The 22,699-nt window shown below is 42.8% G+C and overlaps 1 protein-coding gene across 7 annotated transcripts in view; it reads right to left on the bottom strand.

Annotated features, from left to right (window-relative positions):
• Positions 1 to 22,699, bottom strand: part of TMEM150C (transmembrane protein 150C) — an 83,092-nt gene that overhangs the window by 3,757 nt on the left and 56,636 nt on the right. For all 7 annotated transcript variants that reach the window (XM_079778256.1, XM_079778252.1, XM_079778258.1 and 4 more), the window contains 6 exons: positions 15,624 to 15,713; positions 14,074 to 14,127; positions 13,915 to 13,947; positions 13,409 to 13,476; positions 5,843 to 5,970; positions 2,952 to 3,129 (listed from right to left, as the gene is read on the bottom strand). In XM_079778256.1, coding sequence (XP_079634382.1) covers positions 2,952 to 3,129; positions 5,843 to 5,970; positions 13,409 to 13,476; positions 13,915 to 13,947; positions 14,074 to 14,127; positions 15,624 to 15,703 — 541 coding nt within the window. In that variant the 5' untranslated portion in view covers positions 15,704 to 15,713. The remainder of the gene's footprint in view (positions 1 to 2,951; positions 3,130 to 5,842; positions 5,971 to 13,408; positions 13,477 to 13,914; positions 13,948 to 14,073; positions 14,128 to 15,623; positions 15,714 to 22,699) is intronic.

Here is a 22,699-nt window from a genome sequence, read left to right as displayed (position 1 = left end):
GTTTCAGCCAAGCTCTGCTCTCCAGATTAGACCTGGATCCATTCACCTGGGAACCAAGAAATGGCTCCACGTGTTCAGAAATAACATGGATCAGAATCACTTGGTATAAGCTCACACACTCAGAATCATTTAAAGTCTGTACACACTCTTCTGATTAAGGGTTCAAAATATTGCCAAAGCAACAGTATTACTTAGGTTAATGGGGAAGGAATGAATCTTCAAATCTCATACTGGCAGAGTTCTGACCTTTTCACTCAAAATATTCTATTAGGTTGCTAACAATAAAGTTTTTTGGTTTGATTTTCAAATCCTTAAATGTTCTCTAATGCAACAGCAGAACTTCAAAAGAAAAACCAACCAAACCATAAATGACTTAATGGTAATTTGTGAAGAAAGAAGAAATAAAAGACTCCAAATACTCCACTACCTAAAGAACATCACTAAACACTACATCTTTTTATATTTTAAAGCTACATTCTCTAAGGTGAGATCATGTATTGAACTGAGCCTGACTTTAAATCAAGATCACCACATACTGTGTGATCTTGGGTAAATTGACCTCGGTGCCTCACTAGTCTTACCTGTGAAGATTAAGGAAGTTGATACATCTAAAGCAAGCATGTCAAACTCGAGGCCCGCGGGCCACATGTGGCCCACAACGAATATTTTTGCGGCCCAGTCAATATAATGGTATGTAAGAAACGTTTTAATAAAAATTTTGTAACTTAATTTTTACAATATCCTGTTATACATAATCCTAATATATAAAAACCCTGGGTCGTAATAACCAGTAATGACCGGAGGCTGACCAACCGGAAGTCAGTGCTGGCCCCGCCCCCAAGCAAGCGGTTAGGGGCAATCAGGCAGGCAGGCAGAGTGGTTAGGGGTGATCAGGTGGGCAGACCAGTGGTTAGGGGCAATCAGGCAGGCAGAGTGGTTAGGGGTGATCAGGTAAGCAGCGAAGTGGTTAGGGGAGATCAGGTAGGCAGACGACCCCTCGCCGGGCTGGCCCTGCCCCCAAGCAAGTGGTTAGGGGCAATCAGGCAGGCATGCAGAGTGGTTAGGGGCGATCAGGTAGGCAGACGGCCCCTCGCAGGGCTGGCCCCACCCCCTAGCAAAGAAAGAGGGAGGCCCAGGCCAGCCAAGCCATTGCACCCCAGCCTGTCGCCTGCAGAGGGAGGCCACCGGTGGCAGGGGAGGGGAGGCAGTGCTGCACAGATGGCAAGCAGTGGCAGCAGCGGGGGTGGGGCCAGCAGCTTGAAGCCCGGGGAAGAAAGCCCCAATAGGCCCTGATCTCAGGCCAGGCCTAGGGACCCTACCCAAGGGGTCCCAGATTGTGAGAGGGTGCAGGCCGGGCTGAGGGACCCCCCGAGTGCACGAATTTTCATACACTGGCCCTCTAGTTATTAATAACGAACTACAACATTCACTAATGACTGATTACTATAATCGTGTTGCATTCATTTCCCTTATGCGCAGGCGCACCATTTCTCTCCATTAATACTAGCAGTGAATATTTTTGCAGCCAATCGCCACATCATTAGCCTTGGACTGACTTGTTTGGTGTGCGCAACAAGAAATATTTTGCTTTCGGAGAACAAGAAAAATAGGTTTATTTGCGTGACGCTTATTAATTTGTGCAGTTATTCAGTGTCTGGTAAGTTAATGTTCAAGAAAAAATATTAATTTTTATTAAAATGTTCTATTATTTTATGTTAACGATTACTCATTTATTTCAGTCCTTTGTATTCAGCATGTCTCTATTGAAATAAACCTATGTTTCTATGAAAATTGAAGCGTTTGTTTTTGTTTGCGGCCCACATAAACTTAAACCTTGCTTATTTGGCCCGTGTTAGCCTTTGAGTTTGACATGCTTGATCTAAAGTATTTAGGATAACCCCCAGCACATTATTAGTGCCCAGTAAATATTGGCTACTGTGTGATGGAAGATGTGTAATTGTGTTACCTATACAGTTTACCATCTAGGAACCTTGTTCCCTTCTTTGGTTTTTCCTATGGGAGTGAACATTTATGATCACTCCACCCCATGGAATGATTAAGCAATCTGATTGGTGGGATTGAAATTGGCTGGCCCACTGGGCCATGCCACCAGTAGGTGAAGTCACTGTGCTCCATCCTAGACTAGTCTCTCTGTCTGTCTGTCTGTCTGTCTGTCTGTCTCTTTTTCTCTCTCACTCCCTCTCACCCCTCCCCCCTCTCTTTTCTCTCTGATCTGTTTGGGGTTAAACTGAGTGAAGCAGCTCTTCTCTTCCTTTCCCTGGTTTCTCTGCTTGTTACTAGGTGAATGCCAGGGTGTGAGATGAAGGCCTGAGGCATTTTCCTTTCCAAATGTACCAGGAATGAAGGCTGATTTCTCCCCATTTGGATCCTGTGTCTGTTCACCACTGGTTTAATCTCTGAGGGAGGAAGGGAAATAAACAGCACCTCAAACCTCAAAAATATGTTTTAGGACAACTATACCTGCAGTAGTAATCTAATTCTTGAATTTGTTTCCTAGAAAAGCTTATTTTCCCAAAAGATATAAATGTAGTTGTCCCTTGAAATTCATGTTAGAGTGAATAAATTGTAGGGCCATTAATAAAGTTAAATGAAATTTTTTCAAGATAGAGGGGGGGAAAAAATCACAATTCTCTTTTGGTTAATCATTCTATACTTCTCACAAAGGGAAACTTACGTCATTAGTAATTAGGAGAGTGCATGACACCATGTCCACAGAGTGAAACAATCTTGAGATGGCAGAACTTATTTTTATTTTCCGTTCTCCTCTTTGGTGTGAGAGTTTTTATTTTTATACCTATTTTCTTTTGTTTTATCCGCCGTAAGATTCTGAAATGATCTATCTATATCCTGACCAACCCGGAATGGCAATTTTCTCAGTTATCTGTATTTTAATCTCAGTGGCAAAGAGCCTTTTCACATTCAAAGGATACAGAGGACCACACAGAGCGTGATCAATGCTGAGAGAATAACCCGTGGGATTCCAACTTTGCGTCCTTCATTCTTGATGTTGACTTTGAGTGTCAATGCAGCCTGGATCCAGCATGTCAATGTGCCAAATCCAAAGGTCAAGGAGGTGCCAACATTATGGATTTCTTCATCATTCGTGAGCTAAGGGATGAATAGAGAAGAACGTGTGGAGGCCCATTTAGAAACAACATAAAAGCCAATGGAATAAGTTAGGGGGAGAAATAGTGACAGCCCAACAATGAAATGATGAGTTTTAGAAAGATTAGAGTCCTTCATCTCCACTGGCTCCTTGGGTCAGTTCTCAGTTGGTTTGAACTCTGAGGGGAAGAAGAAATAAATAGTACCTACAAACCTCAAAACTTTTGTTTGAAAAAAAACCATACAAGGCAGTGCTAATCTATTCCTTGAATTTATTTTCCAGAAAAGCTTTGTAGAAAAGTAAAAGAAAAAGGCAGGAAAGTTATACCCCCAAAATAGAGAAATGTCAAAGTTTCTACAAACATACACCCCAAACTTTGTTCTTTAGACTAAGAAATGAGACCTGGGATCTGTCTGTGTGGTTACTGATTGAGGGGGACCAATGCTAAAGAGGTCACTATTGCACTGGCATAGACTACTAGTAACACCCAGACTGTTCATTACTCCTACACAACTGGCCTGTCCATACAGTGTGAACACTTCACTGTTAATGGGGTTTGTTTTGTTTTCCTGTTATAATAAAACTGCCTCTGAGCTTTTGCCATATCTGTGGACCCATTAAAGGACAACAGTGTTTGAAGATTCGTGGCCACGGCATTTATAGAGCTAATGGGCTAAAGGAGACCCATTTGAGTTATTTCCATTGGGTATTAGAGATGTAAACTCCCTAAATCATCACCCACTGATTTAAAACAGTCATTTGTCACTTAGAGCACCTTTAGTAATTACATACATTTAAAAATACATATTTAGGAAAATAAAATCTATTTTGAAGAGATGGTTTTTAAAACATGGTGAAAGCCCTGGCCAGTAGCTCAACTGGTTAGAGCATCATCCTGATATGCCAAGGTTATGGGTTCGATTCCTGGTCAGGGCACATACAAGAGGCAACCAATGAATGCATAAATAAGTGGAACAACCATCAATGTTTCTCTCTCCCTCTCCCCTTCTCTCCCTCTGCCCCATCTAAAATAAAAAAGGTTTTTTTAAGTTTGAAAAAAATGTTTTTAATACATGGTGAAAATCTTTTTTTGATTTACCATTGCCTTCAGATGTTTTATTATTTGACATTGCTGTTATCAAATCAATATTACTTTCCTTTTACAAATTTTTCTTTTTTTTCTGTATGATTTCCCCCCCTCTTCTTTGGAAGAGGCCACTTTTTTCTCTTGTAGTTAAAAAGACATATTTTCAAAACTTATTTTAAAAAATGATTCCTCAAGTCAATTTTTACTTCTAGGAAATTGGTTTTCTAAACTCCATTCATTTATTATTTTAACCTAATTTAAAAAATAGATAATATAGTTACATGGTTCAAACTTTTAAAAATTATAAAAAGTATAGACTGAAGTCTGTTTCCCATCCCATATACTAGCCACCTGGTTTTTCCACGGGCAACTAATTTGTTATTTGTTTCCTGTGTATCCTTTGTAGATATTCCAGAAAGTGTTTTTCATATGTAGCATCATCATGCATGGCTTTGAGCAAAACAACCTAATCTCTGGGTTTCTCCTAGGACTTTAGTAAAGAGCAAAATGTCTACTCATTAACTTCCATCCAAGTCTTGGTTGAGAGAAACGATAGTTATTGGGCCCTTTTCAACATGCCAGCGCCTGCAGCCCAGACAAAAATCTCAATAAAAATGCTCCGTGCCCTAACATTTTGGAGTTTGATAGGATAAACTCTCCAAAATCTCCTGATAATTCATTGTCCTATGGATACAGCTTCTTGTTGTCCAGCTTGACACGGGATGAGACCTAGACTAGTTAGAGGAATTGGTGGGGTTGCCTATCTGTCAAAAAATCCCCGTTTAATGAATTATCAGGACTGAGGGTCAGGATAAGAGACACTCTGAGAATCTACTGCCATATTTTCTTGAATGTCTATGCCATTTGGACTGCACTCAACAGAAGGGGGAGATGTGTCCAGGATCAGGTGTTTGACGACAAGAGGTAAGTGTCTAGCAGCAGTAAACAGCACAGGCGGGAGGGTGCTGGGAGGGAGTGGAGGCAGGGAAATCAGACAACTACCGTAACACTGCAGCCGTCTCCTTGTCTGTTTTACAAATGAAGTCATGCAGGTCAAGAGTTGGGTGATGGCATTGGCGAGGGAAATTATTCTTAAATGTGGTGACCTTGGGCTTCTAAACTTCTGGGAAGAGGAGTTAGTGTCTCTTTATACAAGTCGTAGGTGTTCTAGAGAAATTCTGGGTTTTCAACTTGAGCTTGCTCATCTGAAATGCAAGCTTTCATCCTAAAAGGATGCTCAGTGTTTAATAATAGAAAGGCAGTGATCCTATTAGTTTTATAGAAAGGTACATTAGGATACAATTTGTGATGAAAGAAAGTATAAAGCACTTTGAAATCTTTTGAAGAAAATATACAGCGATTTTTGTAGTTCCTTTTCCCAGCAGCTGTGCTGTATTTCCAACGCATAGTGAGCACCTTCCAGTGTGGAATGCAGAGGTAGGCAGGCCAGGCCGAGAGACCATACAGGCTGACTGCCGGAGAACCTGTGCATGTTAGGAACCACTATTAGTAATGTTTTGAAAGATTCGTGCAGAATGAGATGGGCCACATAGTGACTGCCCCTCAGCGGCTGTGATGATCATATGGGAGAAGTGTGAGACGGAGGTGAAAAAGGCCAAATGAAGTACCTGAAAATTACCAAGTAAGGTCATTCCAAAGGAAGACAGACACAGGGCCACCAATCCACTAATATTCAGCCACGGGTTTAAAACCTTTGGTTTCAGTTGTATGAAGCGCAGAACAGCTACCACAAGAGCTAGGGAATAAAAGAAAGTGTTAACTCGATATAACCAAAAAGAAAAAGAAAGAAAGAAAGAAAAGGTACGTACACATATTCACACACTTGCCCTGTATATAGATAAAGCAAATACAGCAAAACGTTAACATTTGTTATTTCTGGATGTTGAGCATTTGAGTGATCATTGTACTATTCTCTCAACTTTTCCATTTATAGACATTTTATAAATTAAAATTAAATTTATATATATATAAAAAAAGAAAGTGTTAAAATAGAAAAACTGAAATCAGACACTCAGACGATGAGGCAGCATTCCAAAGCAAAATTAAACTTTTCACCAGAGTACGTTTTTAAATCTCCGAGATAACAATTTTTAAAAGAAATTTTTCATGCACTGGGCCTCTAGTATTTCCATATTTATACAATAAGCTGAGAGAGATTAGTTATGAATGATAAAAAAGACACTTGCAATTAATGTAAATTATCTATACATATAAAAGCCTAAGCAACTGGGCGACCCGCCAGTAGCTGTGACATGCACTGACTACCAGGGGGCAGACACTCAATGCAGGAGCTGCCCCCTGGTGGTCAGTGTGCTCCCACAGCAGGAGCGCCCCTCAGCTGACAGACAGATGCCAGACGCTGGCTCATGGCTGGCGAGCGCAGCTGTGGTGCCTCAAGCCTCTTCTATGGACACTTTCCCTGCACACCCGAGCAGCGGTGGGGCTGGGATGAGTGGGAATGGCATGGCACCCAGCCTGAGCTCAGCTCCTCCCCAGCTGCCTGCCACTTCCCACACTACTTCGTGCTGTGCAGGATTGATGCGGACAGTGGGCTGGAGCCCAACGAGCTGGCGGGTACGGCCAGGCTGCGGCAGTGCGGAAGTCCACTGATTCCGGCACCAGGCCTCTAGTATCTACATAAAAGAAAATGCACTTATAATTTCCTAAAACAATTTATTTTGACATTAAGGTTTAGCAGGGAAGACAATTAGAAATTTAAGAATTACCCTATTTATACAGCAATTAAGTAGGTAATTGCATGCTAAAGGTTTTACAGCAATCACAGGCCATTATTAGTAGCCATTAAGAAAGAAAACCCATCCATAAATTTGCATTTCCAAGTATGCTAAATTTCATAGTTTCAAGCTACAAAGTTAAGCTCAGTGAGTTGACATTCACTCTCAAGTACCTCTGATCAAAGAGTGGTCTACAACTTGGACAATATTTGGATTTGGGAAACAAAATAGAAATAAACCCTAACTTATGCAATCTCAAATTTCTGTTCTGATTTAGCTTTTAGTATATTCATGTTTTAGCTAATGCCCACTATTGATTATAATATTAATAAATTATATTCGAATTGACAATAGTTTTCCAACCTCCTTGTTTGAGGAACCTAGTTAGGAGTTATATTATATTAGAAGTCCATTTTTAAAAAAATATATTTTTATGTATTTCAGAGAGGAAAGGAGAGGGACAGAGAGATAGAAATATCAATGATGAGAAAGAATCATTGATCGGCTGCCTCCTGCACACCGCCTACTGGGTATCGAGCCTGCAACCCAGGCATGTGCCCCAACCGGGAATTGAACTGTGTGACCTTCTGGTTCATAGATTGACACTCAACCACTGAGCCACACTGGCTGGGCAGAAGTCTATTAATAATGACAATAACTACCCTAGAGGATGAAAAAAGTAGTGCAACTTACTGCTTTTTAGGATGGGAATAGGAGGAGGAAATGGGGAGAGAAGAAATTCAACGTAAGCACTCTGACACAAAGTGGCCATCAGGTAAAGAAGATTCCATCCAGAAACCCAAACACGGCACCATGGGAGACACGTGCTAAGTAATCACGTGTGGACACTGGTCAGGGCACAGGACAAAATACCAAGATAGCACATTTCACTTCTTCTGAAGATGACCAGTGGAAAGTACTATTCTGGGAGCTCTCTGGTTGCCATGTAGTTTGGAAGAGGATCGTGCTGGAACTTAGGCCTAAGCACTAAACTGCGGCTGACATCGACCCCTCCAGACAGTCTGTTCCACTATGTCCAGAAGAAGAGTCGAGGGCCATTCTCTGCCTTGCCCATTTCTCTCCAATAAAAACGGGACATGTATCCGTCTCTTGGTCCCAGCATTGCTAGCCTTCCCATAGGGATGATAAAAGTCATTTTATCATGAACAGACGATGAAATTAAGCAGGAAACAGAAACCTACTTGAAGACAGGCACTCAACCCAACACTCTGAACTTCCAGAATTGCATTCTCAACCCACACTTTGCCCTTTTATCCTATCGACTCCATTATTAATCCTCTCAGACTGGGTATAATTTCCTTTTAAAACAGACTCTAGTTGAATTTTAGGGTGATGGGAATAATTAGGCTTAAAGGGAAGCAGACTCCGACCCATCTCTGTTACAAAGTTCATTTCCAACCAAGCAGTGGTTTCATTACACCTTCCTGAAAAAGGCTTCTGGGCAGTTGGGCAATTTCAGAGCCATCTTGATAATATGCTCACCAATTTTTAGTTTCATTAAAATTTTTAGATTTTATCAACAATTTTAGACAAGATTTTAAAAACCCACCCTCCTGTTGTTTTTGGTGTTTAGAATAGTCCTTTACTCTACAGGTGTCCCCCATTTAATTTCTCTAGTGTAAAAGGACACAAATATTTTTTACATTGCTTATTTTATTTACTAATTTTTTTTTTTTTAATTTGAGGCTGATTGGGTTCTTAAAATTCAATTCAAAATAACAGCTCTTCACTGCCGTGCTAAACTGGTACCTGGCCAAGTTCCTTTTGCTTGGCTTAGTTTTATTGTTTATGCATCAATGATTCCTCTTTATGACTGCAGTAGAATGCGGCAATCAATATGCTTTGGCTGAAGGAGGGAGAGTAGCGGCTTTTAGGTGACTGAAGTCATTCAGTGATTAGCTTTATCCTGTAAACCTCTCCAGAGCAGAAAATAATATTCCCTTTAAGAAATTTGTCTTAGCCTTAGCTGGTTCACCTTAGTGGATAGAGCATCAGCCCATGGACTGAAGAGTCCTGGGTTCAATTCAGGTCAAGGGCACATACCTAGGTTGCAGGCTCAATCCCCAGCCCTGGTTGGGGTGCATGTGGAAGACAACCAATTAATGTGTCTCTCATATCGATGCTCCTCTCTCTCTCTCTCTCTCTCTCTCTCTCTCTCTCTCTCCCCCCCCCCCCTTTCCACTCTCTCTAAAAGTCAAAGGAAAAATATCCTCAGGTGAGGATTAACAACAACAACAAAAAAACGCCAAAGAAAAGAATTTTGTCTTAGGTAACCCCCCTTCCCCAGGAGAAATAAACTGTTGACTGAGGACAAAGAGCATAACTAAGTCAGTAAAGAAAATAATGGAGCATTTGATCTTTGATTAGTCCATCAAAAAGATAAAAGATATTTGGTAACTAGTTTTAATCAATGCTACACCAGCTCATTTGTAGATTGTAAATTATAATCTACTAGAGGCCTGGTGCACGAAATTCATGCACTCGGGGAGGGGGGTCCCTCAGCCCAGCCTGCGCTGTCTCACAGTCTGGGAGCCCTGAGGGGATGTCCGACTAATGGCTTAGGCCCACTCCCCCTGTGGAGGGGGACATCTTTAAGCCATCAATTGGATATCTTTAGCACTGCTGCGGAGGTGGGAGAGGCTCCCGCCACTGCTGCTGTGCTCGCCAGCCATGAGCCAGGCTTCTGGCTGAGTGGTGCTCCCTCTGTGGGAGCACATTGACCACCAGCGGGCAGCTCCTGCATTGAGCGTCTGCCCCCTGGTGGTCAGTGAGTGTCATAGCAACCAGTCATTCCACCATTTGGTCGATTTGCATATTAGCCTTTTATTATATAGGATACAGCTGGCAAAAAGCAGTGACTTATAAGTAGTGCAGGTTGTTTCTTAAAGTCACGTATGTCGTCTAAGGTAATAGTCTGAGGTTGAACAGGATGAGCCTGGGGAGATGGACATGCCCACGGTTCCAAGCAAGAATCATCAGTAAATGAACTTTCACCCCCAGCATTGATAAATAAATAATTGTTGGTTTACTCCCACTGAACACTAATCTTTTTTTTAAAGGGAGCATTTATTTATTTATTTTAAAAAGTCTTTTTTTATTATTTTTTATTGATTTCAGAGAGGAAGGGAGAGGGATAGAGAGATAGAAACATCAATGAGAGAGAATCATTGATTGGCTGCCCCCTGCAAGCCCCCTACTGGGGGGCGGGGGATGGAGCCCGCAACCCGGGCATGTGCCCTTGGCCAGAATTGAACCTGGGACCATTCAGTCTGCAGGCTGACACTCTATCCACTGAGCCAAACCAGCTAGGGCTGAACCACTAATCTTAATCAGTCTTATGTCTACCAGATGGCCCTAAAAATGATGAAAGATAATAAAGAATAAACACCGGATGCTGTAATACTTTAGAGCAGGAAAGCTAGTAAAAACTTCATTGCTCCTTGGTGGAGTGGGCGAGGACGGGTGGTGACAAGTGTCATCTGGAAGAGAGGAGCTTGTTTTCATTGCTTTGTTTTTGGAAATGCTTTTATAACTAGTTAATCATAGCTTTATAACGGGATACATTTGTGAGCTGTGCAAACTGCTATTTTTTAGATGATACACTAAGGACTACTGGGAAATAATTGATTTTTCTTAAGGATATGAAGGAAACAGTATGTGACTTCCAACGTGTTCATTGGTTTCTTTAAAGCCCAATGGAGGACAGACAGATGTGACAGCTTTTTCTATAAGACCACCCTCCTCTGTACCGTGATTGGACGAGGTAGCGTTTGCAAAGCTTGCAGCATGGTGCCTGGAATCCAAATGACGGCCATTAATTATTGTTATTATTGCGCCTGTGGGGATGCTCATAGGAGTAGGTACCCACCTGCAGGCCTACATGGTGTGATTGCAGAGGGGGTGGGGAAGGTCCCTAACACTGCGATGGAAGATGCACTCTCGGGCCTTTGTGCTCTATTAAATGCAAATATCTCCTTAGCAGTCCTGTCTGCCTTGGTCAGACTAAGTTGATTAGATCTTTTCAGAAGAGTGGTGTCAAGAGTAGAAAAAAAAGGGCAAGTATAAAGCTCCTGGCAACTCTGAGTGAAGGCACTGAAGACAAAGCCTGAGGGACAAGAACGGGCCCAGGAGCTTCATTAAAGATTCAGCAACTCCGTGTCAGGCTGTGTCTAACCTTCACCTTAGAGCTGGCGGAGCAGTTCCTGCCTCAGACACGGCCTGCTCAGGGAACGGGAGGTGCTTTGGGAAGCCTGCACAGGGAGCGGTTGGCTCCAGGGGCAATCTAACCGTAGACAAGCCCCGCACAGGTTCAAGAGAGGCCTCTTGGGCCTCACGGGCACGTTCTCCGTGTTTCTCACTTTTTGAATCCTCTGAGCTAACATTCTGCCTGGGTTTCATGTTGGAGCAACCCTCTCCCTTGATTTTCCAATAAGGCCTACAGATTTTTCCTTTTCCTATAGCAAACATTAAAAAAGAACCCGTTAAGCCCAGCCAGCATGGCTCAGTGGTTGAGCATTGACCTATGAACCAGGAGGTCACAGTTCGATTTCCAGTCAGGGCACGTGCCGGGGTTCTGGGCTTGATCCCAAGTGCTGGGGGTGCAGGAGGCAGCCAATCAATGATTCTCTCTCATCATTGGTGTTTCTATCTCTCTCTCTCCCTCTCTCTTCATCTCTGAAATCAATTAAAATATATGTAGAAAAACAAGAACATGTTAAGAGTGAATTGAGCTAAGAACCATATGATTTCACATATGGTTGCCAGAGGGAAGGGGGTAGGGGATGTAAGAGGTCCTAATATAAGGTGACGGGAGAAGAACTGACTGGGTGTGGGCACACAGTGCAATATACAGATCTTGTAACGTAGAAACCTATACCTGGAACCTGTATTCACATTAACCAATGTCACCCCAATAAATTTAATACAAATAAAAAGTAAAAATAAAAAGGCAAAAAAAAAAGGCAAACCAAAAAAGGTGACTAGAAATATTTTGGGCAGGGTAGGTCGGGGGCGGGGATTGTATTTAGATGAAATAACAGGTCACCTCTTAGGAACACAGATGCCAAAAAGGCTGAATACTTCCTCAGTAATAATGTCACCTTTATCTCTCACAAGGAGTGAAAAATCTCACCTTCCAAAAGAACCCTTTCCAGAAAACCACTGCTGAAATATTTAGTTGTCACTGGCCTGTCCCCCACAGCAGGCTAATGATGACAGTTGGTTGACCCTTTGAAAGACACTGGGAAGGCCTGGCCTTGAGGAGATGGCATATAAGGCCGGTTGGAAAAGAACAGGGAGCATGGCTGGTTCCCACGATCCCCAGAGGACCACCAGGACACAGAAGCTCTCACAGAACAAAGGAGACCGGATATTAAATGAGGGTCTTGGACCCCGAAGAAAAAGTGAGGATTTGGGGACAGACATGAGTATAAAAGTTATCTTTCTTTCTTTTTTATTTTTTATTTTTATTTTTATTTTTTTAAAATATATTTTATTGATTTTTCACAGAGAGGAAGAGAGATGGATAGAGAGTTAGAAACATGGATGAGAGAGAAACATCGATCAGCTGCCTTTTGCACACCCCCTACTGGGGATGTGCCCGCAACCAAGGTACATGCCCTTGACCGGAATCGAACCTGGGACCCTTGAGTCCGCAGGCCGACGCTCTATCCACTGAGCCAAACCGGTTTCGGCTCTTTTTTATTTTTAAATATGTTTTTATTAATTTCAGAGAGAGAAAGGGAGAAGGAGAGATAGAAACATTGATTGGCTGCCTCCTGCACGCTCCCTACTGGGGATTGAGCCCAAAACCCAGGCCCTGACCGGGAATTGAACCGTGGCCTCCTGGTTCATGGGTCAATGCTCAACCACGGAGCCACACTAGCCAAGCTTCTTCTTCTTCTTTTTTTTTTTTAAACTATGTATCCATTTGACAGTTTGATATGTATGTAGGATAGACACAGGGGAGAGCATCACCTTTAAACTGAAAAAAAAAAAAAAAAAAAAAAACAGTATCTGCACACATCAATATATTTATCACAGAGCCTAGGCATTTTTCATTTTTGCCAGTGAAGAAATAAATAAGGCATTCTTTTTAAAGCAAACATATTGCACAATATGACATTCTCATGCAAGATTTTATGTAATGTGAAATATATTATTTCATGCAGCAAAAGAAATAAAGTCAAGACTACACTGAAATGATAAAGATTATAAAGAGATGAGAAAATGAAAGATAAACAGGGTGAACATAAAAGGATTTACGAGAAAAAAAATACTCTCAATACAAAAAGCTTCCCCATGATATGACCCCAAATTATCAACTAAGCCTGCCATACTTTTGATATGGGCCTGGGAGAACTAAAGATAAATAGAAATGTATCAAAGCATATAAAGCATCCTTTATTGTCTTCTTACCTAGGAATGCTGCCATGTTCATGACTTGACTAAACACACAGCTTGCAGGAGGTTGATCACCTGCAATACTTGAAAAATATGAAATGTTTTTTTTTATTACTGTGTTAAAGTCTATAACCCTCTACAAAGGACTAAAATTCATGTGCTGAAATCCTAATTCCCAATAAAATAGTATTAGGATGTAGGACCACTGGGGGTAATTAGGTCATGAGGGTGGAGCCCTCATGAATGGGAGTAGTGCCCTTACAAAAGGGACCTCTCTTGTCCTCTTTCCATCCTGTGAGGATACAGTGAGAAGATGCTAGTCTGTAACCCAGAAGAGGGCTCTCATCAGGGCCTGACCATGCTGGCACCCTGATCTTGAACTTCTGGCCTCCAGACTACTAGTATGTGAAATAAATTTGTTACTTATAAGCCACCCATTCTATGCTACTTTGGTAAGTAGCCCAAATTAAGCCACTCCCCCTGTAACTTTTTCATAGATCAGAAGAGAATTATCAAATTACCTTATATATGGTGCATGCTTCACACCAGGTTTCCTGGAAAACAGAAAACATAGAGGTTCAGGTTAAGTACAGTCTTCTGTGCACAGTTTAACCTCACCAACTGCAAAGGTTTTGTTAGGTCTGTTGATGAACAATGAATTACCCAGAGATAAACCTTACCTTTCAGCTGAATTTAATGGGAAAATTTTGTCATCTTCCACAGCTATAAAGTATCTATGGAAGAAGAACAATAAATGTTTATAAAACAAAGAAAATTAAAAAAAAAAACAAGAATCATTTGTTTCCCAGTTTTATTAGACTAACCACATTAAATCCTATTTATTTTTCCCTAACCAGGAAAATGCTCTTTTACTCTAATGCTTTTTACCTTTAGATCATACAGTTCTTTGAAGCTCAAATGTCATTCTTAATAATATTTCTTTAATTTTCAAAACATCCCCCAAATTAATGGAAATAATTATAATCTGAAAACTGGAAATCGAAGAAATGAGACCTTACATCTTTGGGCAAACTAAAATTCGAATTCAAATTTTCTAATTTCTCATTCCACCTTTCTTAATGAACTGCAAGGAACTAAAATAATCTTCTTCAAGTGAACAGTAATTGAAATAAGCAAGAGTGGGAACATTTTGTGATAAGACAAGACTTCCAATGTAATGATACCCATTGTATAAACATACCAGACCCAGTCACACAAAAAAACCACTCTGCACTATGAACTGGACTGTCATAAAATCTTTAGGATGTTAGTGTCTTGCAAATAATGAATCCATATCACCAGTGTTTAGGATGTTCATTACTGGAAGGACACGTGAACACAAGAGTCTAGTATTCTTCACTACCTGCTGTGCATAATTTATTACTCTTGTTACTTTGGGTAACAGAAGAAAGGGAGGAGAAATGGGGACTTCAGCAAGGCTGAATTTGTAAACATTTTTAAAAAGTGTTTATAAACACACTAGAGGCCTGGTGCATGAAATTCGTGCATGGGGGTGTGTGTCCCTCAGCCCAACCTGCACCCTCTCCAATCTGGGATCCCTCTCACAATCCAGGACTGCTGGCTCCCAACTGCTCGCCTGCCTGCCTGCCTGATTGCCCCTAACTGCTTCTGCCTGCCAGTCTGATCACCCCCTAACCACTCCCCTGACAACCTGATTGATGCCTAACAGCTCCCCTGCCAGCCTTATTGCCCCTAACTGCCCTCCCTTGAAGGCCTGGTCACCCCTAACTGCCCTCCCCTGAAGGCCTGGTCACCCCCAACTGCCCTCACCTGCAGGCCTGGTCCCCCCCGCAACTGTCCTCCCCTGTAGGCCTGGTCCCCCCAACTGCTCTCCCCTGCAGGCCTGGGTCCCTCCACAACTGCCTTTCCCTGCAGTCCCGGTAACCCCTAACTGCCCTCCTCTGCCGGCTTGGTCACCCCTAATTGCCCTCCCCTGCAGGCTTGATCGCCCCCAACTGCCCTCCCTTGCAGGCCTGGTCCCTCCCAACTGCCCTCCCCTGCTGGCCATCTTGTGGCGGCCATCTTGTGTCCACATGGGGGCAGCCATCTTTGACCAAATGGGGGCAGCCATCTTGTGTCTTGGAGTGATGGTCAATTTGCATATTACTCTTTTATTATATAGGATTCTTCTAGATATGCCATAGGCTATCAAAACCACATTGTTATCTACATTGTACCTCAGTCCTTAAATAATAAAGAGGATACTCACACTATCCACAATCCAGCCGAAGTAAATAAAGTAAATACAAGAGGTAAAAACATCCATACGCTGCATTTCTTCCCATCCATTCCTGTTGCACTGAAAGAAAATGAACAAGTATTAATAACAAAGACAAAAATGTATCTGACTCAGGACAGATAGAAAGTTTACTTTCATTAAAAAAGAGTGCATTTTATGAAACCACTAGAGGCCCAGTGTACGAAATTTGTGCATGGGGGGCGGGGAGGGGGGAGGTAGGAGTCCCTCAGCCCAGCCTGCACCCTCTCGCAATCCGGGACCACTGACTCCTAACTGCTCACCTGCCTGCCTGCCTGATCACCCCTAACCATTCGCCTGACTGCCTGATTGTCCCTAACTGCCTCTGCCTGCCTGTCTGATGCCCCTAACCACTCTACCTGCCTGATCACCCCTAACTGCTCACCTGCCTGCCTGATCTCCCCTAACCACTCGCCTGCCTGCCTGATTGCCCCTAACCACTCTGCCTGCCTTCCTGATTGCTCCTACCTGCTGGTCTGCCTGCCTGATTGCCCCTAACTGCCTCTGCCTCAGCCCCCACTGCCGCGGCTTCATCCGGAAAGTCATCTGGAATGATGTTGGAAGGTCGTTCGGCTATCTGGTCTAATTAGCACATTATGCTTTTATAGTTATAGATGGTTCTACGTTACAACCACCTACATGAGAAATCCTTGCACAGGTAACATGGATGATTGTTATCCTGCATTAGCTCAGATATTCCAGAGTCTTCGTTGAGAACTAGTGGAAAATTTCTAATTATGACATTTATCCTTATACAAGTATCGATGTATTTAAGAAACAACAAAAGGGTTTGGGTTAGGACTTGGAGGAGAAGGTTTTGTGTTAGGACTAGGTACCAAAGACAAACTCAAACATACTTTTAGTGCTATTAACATTTATGGATCTATGGGTCCAGCATGTACATATGTTTACAGCTTAGCTAACAAGAATATTAGAAACAAATGGTTACAAAATAAATTAGCAACTTGGGAGGAAATGACAAATGCTTTGCAAATCTGAATTTTTCTCACAAAGTTATTGAACAACAATCTCAGTAGACACTCAAATGAATGATTTGGAAAATGTGTTGTGTGTAACTTTAAATTAGTTCCTACAAACACAATGGGGGGTGTGAGGGGAAAAGCCATATGCTAGGCATTTTGGATGTTATATTTTAAAGCAAAAACATATAAATAAAAAATCCCCCACCAAAATAAAGTGGAAAGCAGAGCTTCAGAGGTGCCTATGAAAAATGATTGGTAGAGAACAGAAAGAAACAACTATCACTTTACTTCTTTGCCCAAAACCATCACAGAAATCTGTTTGAGACACTGGATGCCAACAATCCTTAAGGCAAAAAATACTGGTTCCTGGAAAATAAAATACCCTCGTGATTTCCACAGTTGACCTGACAGGCAGAAGGATATGGGATTACATAGAACCTCTAGGGAGAAATTGCTGCTCATTGTTTTGGGTTTTAAAATTAACTGGGAAAAGTTGTTTACTGGGGTTTGAACCAGTACTGTCAACATCTGGTCACCTCCGTGGTATCTACTTTCATAATGCTGATATTCCAAGTGTTGAGAACAGAGAGGGAACATAGCCCTCCTGTTAGCATGGTAGCCTAAGGTGCCAGGAAGGTCTTCGTTCCCAAAACTGATCTACCTGATTAGGTAGATCTTTCAGGCAAGGGGACAGACACCTGGACCTAACATGTCCTTGAACAGTTGTGCTGTCCTCTAAACACCTGTCTGGGTAGGGGTGTTAAATAAATGACAGAATCTAGTTGAAAGACATTAGAAACACTTGCAATCAATCTATACTAATAAAAGGGTAATATGCTAATTAGACCGGATAGACCGGACGTCCTTCCTGACAAAGCTGGGGCCTGGGGGAAGCCGCTTGGGGTCCCAGGTGCCTGCAGCTGTGGCTGGCCCGGGAAAAGCCGGCCAGGGGTTCCGGGTACCTGCCTGGGCAAAGCTGGCCTCGGTACCAGGTGCCTGCAGCCACCAGAGGGAGAGAAGCCCGGGTCCTGGGTGCCTGCGGCTGGCAAGAGGGAGGGAAGCCTGGGTCCTGGTTGCCTGCGGCCAGCCAGAGGAGGGAAGCCTGGGTCCCGGGTGCGGGGGCCGAGGCAGAGGCGGTTAGGGGCGATCAGGCAGGCAGACAGGCGAGCAGTTACGAGTCAGTGGTCCTGGATTGTGAGAGGGTGCAGACCCCGCCTTCCATGCACAAATTTCGTGCACCGGGCCTCTAGTTTAATTTAATCTAATCCACCGCAATTCACAAGAATGCCACCTACTTGTGCCAGGTACTATACTGAGTGGTGGAAATATTTAGGTGAGATCTAATGAATACAACTATTTTTATGTAATAGTTTATGCAATATATACAAACTAGTATATGAACCAGTGGTACATGATTACTCAGTGTATGTAGTGTGGAAGAATGATGAGTATTCTAAGCATACAGAATTTAGTTAGTGAGTGTCCATTTATTTATGTCCAGAAATCAATTATGCTAAAATAATCCCATCAGTTAGCTAAGTTGTAGTAGAGGGAGTACAGAAAGCTGTTGACTGAGCATGTAAACCAAATTATTCTGGATCTGCCCCTGAAATAGGCTGCTCCAACAGGATGAGCACAGCTGAAATAGTTACATTGAAATAAGAGTTAGGACACCAAGCTCTCAACCTTAGCTTTGCCAGTAACTGGCTCAATGCACCTGAGCAAGTTACTTAAATCTGTAAAATCATTTCCCTATCTCACTACATGAAGATTGTTAAAATCAAAGAGAGAGAGACAGACATCAAAGACCGAGGCCTCGCTGAAACCGGTTTGGCTCAGTGGATAGAGCGTCGGCCTGCGGACTCAAGGGTCCCAGGTTCGATTCCGGTCAAGGGCATGTACCTTGGTTGCGGGCACATCCCCAGTAGGGGGTGTGCAAGAGGCAGCTGATCGATGTTTCTAACTCTCTATCCCTCTCTCTTCCTCTCTGTAAAAAATCAATAAAATATATATTTTTTAAAAAAAGACCGAGGCCTCACAGGGTGATGGTACTTGTAGGTTAAGCCAAGTTCAGTAGCATATCTTTGCAGTAACAGAATGCTCCAATATGCCCAAAATGATCAGCCCCAGAAGAACTCATGCCTATAAACCATTTTAAAAACAGACTGGTGAATAAACCGCAATGCCAACTTATTTATGTACACCGAGAAACACAACTGCCAAATGGACAAATACATTGGCTCCTCTTTTAGGAGCGTCTACCTGGGAAATCAGAATTTGGAATCAGGAAAATAGAGTGAAGAGAGCTGAGATAATTCTAAGACCATGGCATCAAGTTACAATAGCTTTATGTGCTAATTTACTTTGGAGAAAGCAGCATGGTGTAATGGAAATGGTATGGCAATGCGCAGGACCGAAACCCAGTTCTGCCGTGCACTAGCTGTCTGATCTCTAACAAGTTATTTCATTTCTTAAGTTTAATTATGGAGATAATTAATTATGGAGATAACTGCTACTTCGCCTTTATTTACTGCATAGACTGTTACAGAAAAATAGTTGTATTAGGAGGGGAATAGAAGGGGGGAAATGGGAGATACCTGTAAGCCTCAGTGTGTTGTGCTGAGGATTAATGATGAAGTGGTAACACCGCACACATACTATTAACACAAGTTCCATAAGTGGCAGCTCTGCCAACTCTAACTCTAAGGTCGATGTTAGGACGAGGTCCTCTCCCTCCAAAGAGGGCTCAGGACAGCCGAACACTTTCTTCTTCTCCGGGCTCCTGCTTTTCCAGGATGCAGACACCCTTCCTGATAGAAGTTTCTTTCTTCAGATGGCTCTCCCCCAAAATGAGTTAATACCCTAACTGTCCACCACATTGAAGGCCTACCTTCCTCAGATTCTCCTCTGTGGTTACTTTTCACTATGCATTGCTTTCCTCATTTTGTTGTGGAAGCATCTAATGGCTGCTCTCCTTAATTATTTTATTCTTGTTAGTTTAATTCTCATACGTCAACCTCATCTCCAAATTCTGGGAAAATCATACTATACCCCCTGTCTAAGGATAGCTGAAATTGTCCTTTTTTTTTTTTTAACTCAAAGGGATGCCTTGAGAGGTGAAAAGAATAAGTCTATGGATAGTTGTATTATTAGCTTCCACTACTTGGGGGTTTCTTCAGGACTTTCACATTGGTTATGCTCCTCCCTTTTTTTAATTTTGGAAATAATCTCAAATTCACGTATGAGACATAGTAGAGAGAAATCCTGTATATCCTTCACTCTCTCTCCCCAATAGTAACATCTGTATAACCATAGTACAACATCAATAACCAAGATATTGACATTGATACATCGTTCGATTTCATCAGTTTTACATGCACTCCTTCCTGTGTGTATTTAGTTTTATACAAATTTTACCATGTGTGCACATTTGTGTGATCACCAACACAGTCGAGTACAGAACATACAGGTGTTCCTAAAAGGGGAGCCAAAGTTCCCGTGTGTTGCCTTGTTATATAACCATACTACTTCCTTCCCCCAATCCCTCCTTCCTACTCTCTGACAACCACTAATCCTTTCTCCACTTCTATAATTTTTATCATTTCAAGAATGTTATACAAATGAAATTATAGAGCATGTAACCTTTGGGATTGACTTTTTTCACTGAGCCTTCATCGGAGAATTCCTTGGAGATTCATGTAAGGCTTGTGCTCATCAGTGGTCTGGTACCTTGTATTCTTTGGTAGTATTTCATGCTATGGATGTACCCAGTTTGTTTATTCACCGATTACAGCATACCTGGTTGCTTTAACTTTCTGTCTATTGCAGATAAAGAAGGTATGTAACGGAGATGTGAAGTACCGCATAGGGAATGCAATAATCTATATCCTAAAAGGCCTGTGGTTGTGACGCCGTCACGGTGTCACGACCAACTACTGGGCTCACCAAGAGGTGCATTGATGGGACTGGTGGCAGTGTGGTGGGCGGGACTTCTGGGTCCCAAGGCCCAGCCGTGGCACACGGGACTTCTGGAGCATCGCCGGGTGCCAGCAGCATCTGAGGAGCATCGCAGGCTGCTGGCAGTGTCCGCAGAGCATGCGAAGCTTCGCGGGGCAGCGGACATGGCCCTGATGGCAGGTTGGGCCTAGGGGATCCTACACACACACGATTTAATCATGTGCCGAGCCTCTAGTATTTAATAACTATGGATGGTGCAGGTGGGTACTAGGAGTATCTGGAGGAACACTTTGTAAAGTATATGATTATCTAACCACTGTGCTGTACACCTGAAGCTAATACAAAATAATATTGAATGTAAACTGTAATTGAAAAAAAAAATTTTTTAATAAAATTGAGCACATAATTTTATTTTATTTTTTTGCAGTTGAGCACACAATTTTTTAAAAAAAGCTATGAAGTGTGAACGTTAAGTTTTTATTTCTCTGCAATAAAGGCCCAGGACTGTACTTGTTGGGCAGTATGATACTTTCATGAACAGTCTTTAAAGAATCGGTTTCCTGAGTAGCTATACCATTTTATATTCCTAGCAGCAAGGTAGGATTGATCCGGTGTCTTCACATCCTTATCACCACTGGTGGTATCACTATTTGGTGTTAGCATTAAATAATTGGTGTTAATTGGTAATAATTAATGTTATCACTATTTGTTATGTTAGCCATTCTGACAGGCATACACTGATATCTCATTGTGGTTTTAATTTGCATTTCCCTGCTGGCTAGTCATGTGGAATATCTTTTCATGTACTTATTTGCCATCTGTATATCCTCTTCAGTGAAATGTCTGTACCTGGCTTTTACCCACTTACAAGTGGACTATTTTTTATGGTTGAAAACGAAAAACAGTTTGAAGTGCTTTGTAAATTCTAGACACAAGTCCTTTTTCAGATAGCAGTTTGAAAATACTCTTCCAAGTCTGTAGCTTATCTCTTCATCTACTCACCAGGGTTTTATGTAAAAAAATTATTTATTTATTTATTGTTGTGTGTGAGTTAAAATATACATAAAAGTCTTATCATTTTAAGTGTACAATAGAGTGGTATTAAGTACATTCACATTGTTGTGCAACCATCACCACCATCCATCTCCAGAACTTTTCATCATCCCAAACTAAAACTGTACTCATCCTATATAATAAAAGCCCAGAGACTGAAAGGGCGGAATGACCAGAATGATCAGAGACCAGAACCACTGCGGCCCCTTGCCCCAACCAGCCCTGCCCCCCAGTGGGGACCCCCGCCCTGATTGGGGGCGGGGCCGGCCTGAAAACCACCAGAGGCCCCTCGATCCAGCCGACCCCGATCCCCAGCGGGGAACACCACCCTGACTGGGGCCCCCATCAGGGTAGGCCGGCCTGCCCCCACCCATGCACCAGGCCTCTATCCTATATAATAAAAGGGTAATATTCAAATTGACCCTAATGGTGGAATGACCAGACAACCACTCGACCAGTCATTATGAGGTGCACTGACTACCTCTCGGTACCTTTCCCTGGCCAGCAGGCTCCAATTGCCTGATGGCAAACAGGGAACTGAGGGTGGGTGGCGGGGGATGTGGGTGATGCCAGGCCAAGGCCCTCACCCCACCAGTCACCCCATAAACAGAGGGCAACACACAGTGGGGGTGGGGCCAGCGAACAGGAGGGAATGGCTGACCTCTCGGGCCCATCCCCTGGCCGTCAGGCTCTGATTGCCTGATGGCAAATGGGGAACTGGGGGTGGGTGGCGATGGGGGATGGGGTCGGCTGTGGGCAGCCGGGGAAGATGGCCCTGATTACAGGCCAGGACTAGGGACCGTACCCGTGCACAAATTTCGTGCACCGGGCCTCTAGTCTATATATATAAAAGCCTAAGTGACCATCCGGCCAGCCAACCGTTCGACAGGTAGCTATAATGCACACTGACCACCAGGGGGCAGATGCTCAACGCAGGAGTGGAAACCACAGGCATGAAAACATGGAACAGACTGATGAATCTCAGAGGGGAGGGGGGAAGGGGGTAGGGTAGGAAGAGGTTAACCAAAGATCTTA

This window comes from Cnephaeus nilssonii (assembly GCF_951640355.1).
Source record: "Cnephaeus nilssonii genome assembly, chromosome: 1".
NCBI classification, from domain to species: domain Eukaryota; kingdom Metazoa; phylum Chordata; class Mammalia; order Chiroptera; family Vespertilionidae; genus Cnephaeus; species Cnephaeus nilssonii.
Note: the sequence above shows the minus strand (reverse complement) of the source record. Positions and strands in the feature narration are given on the sequence as shown.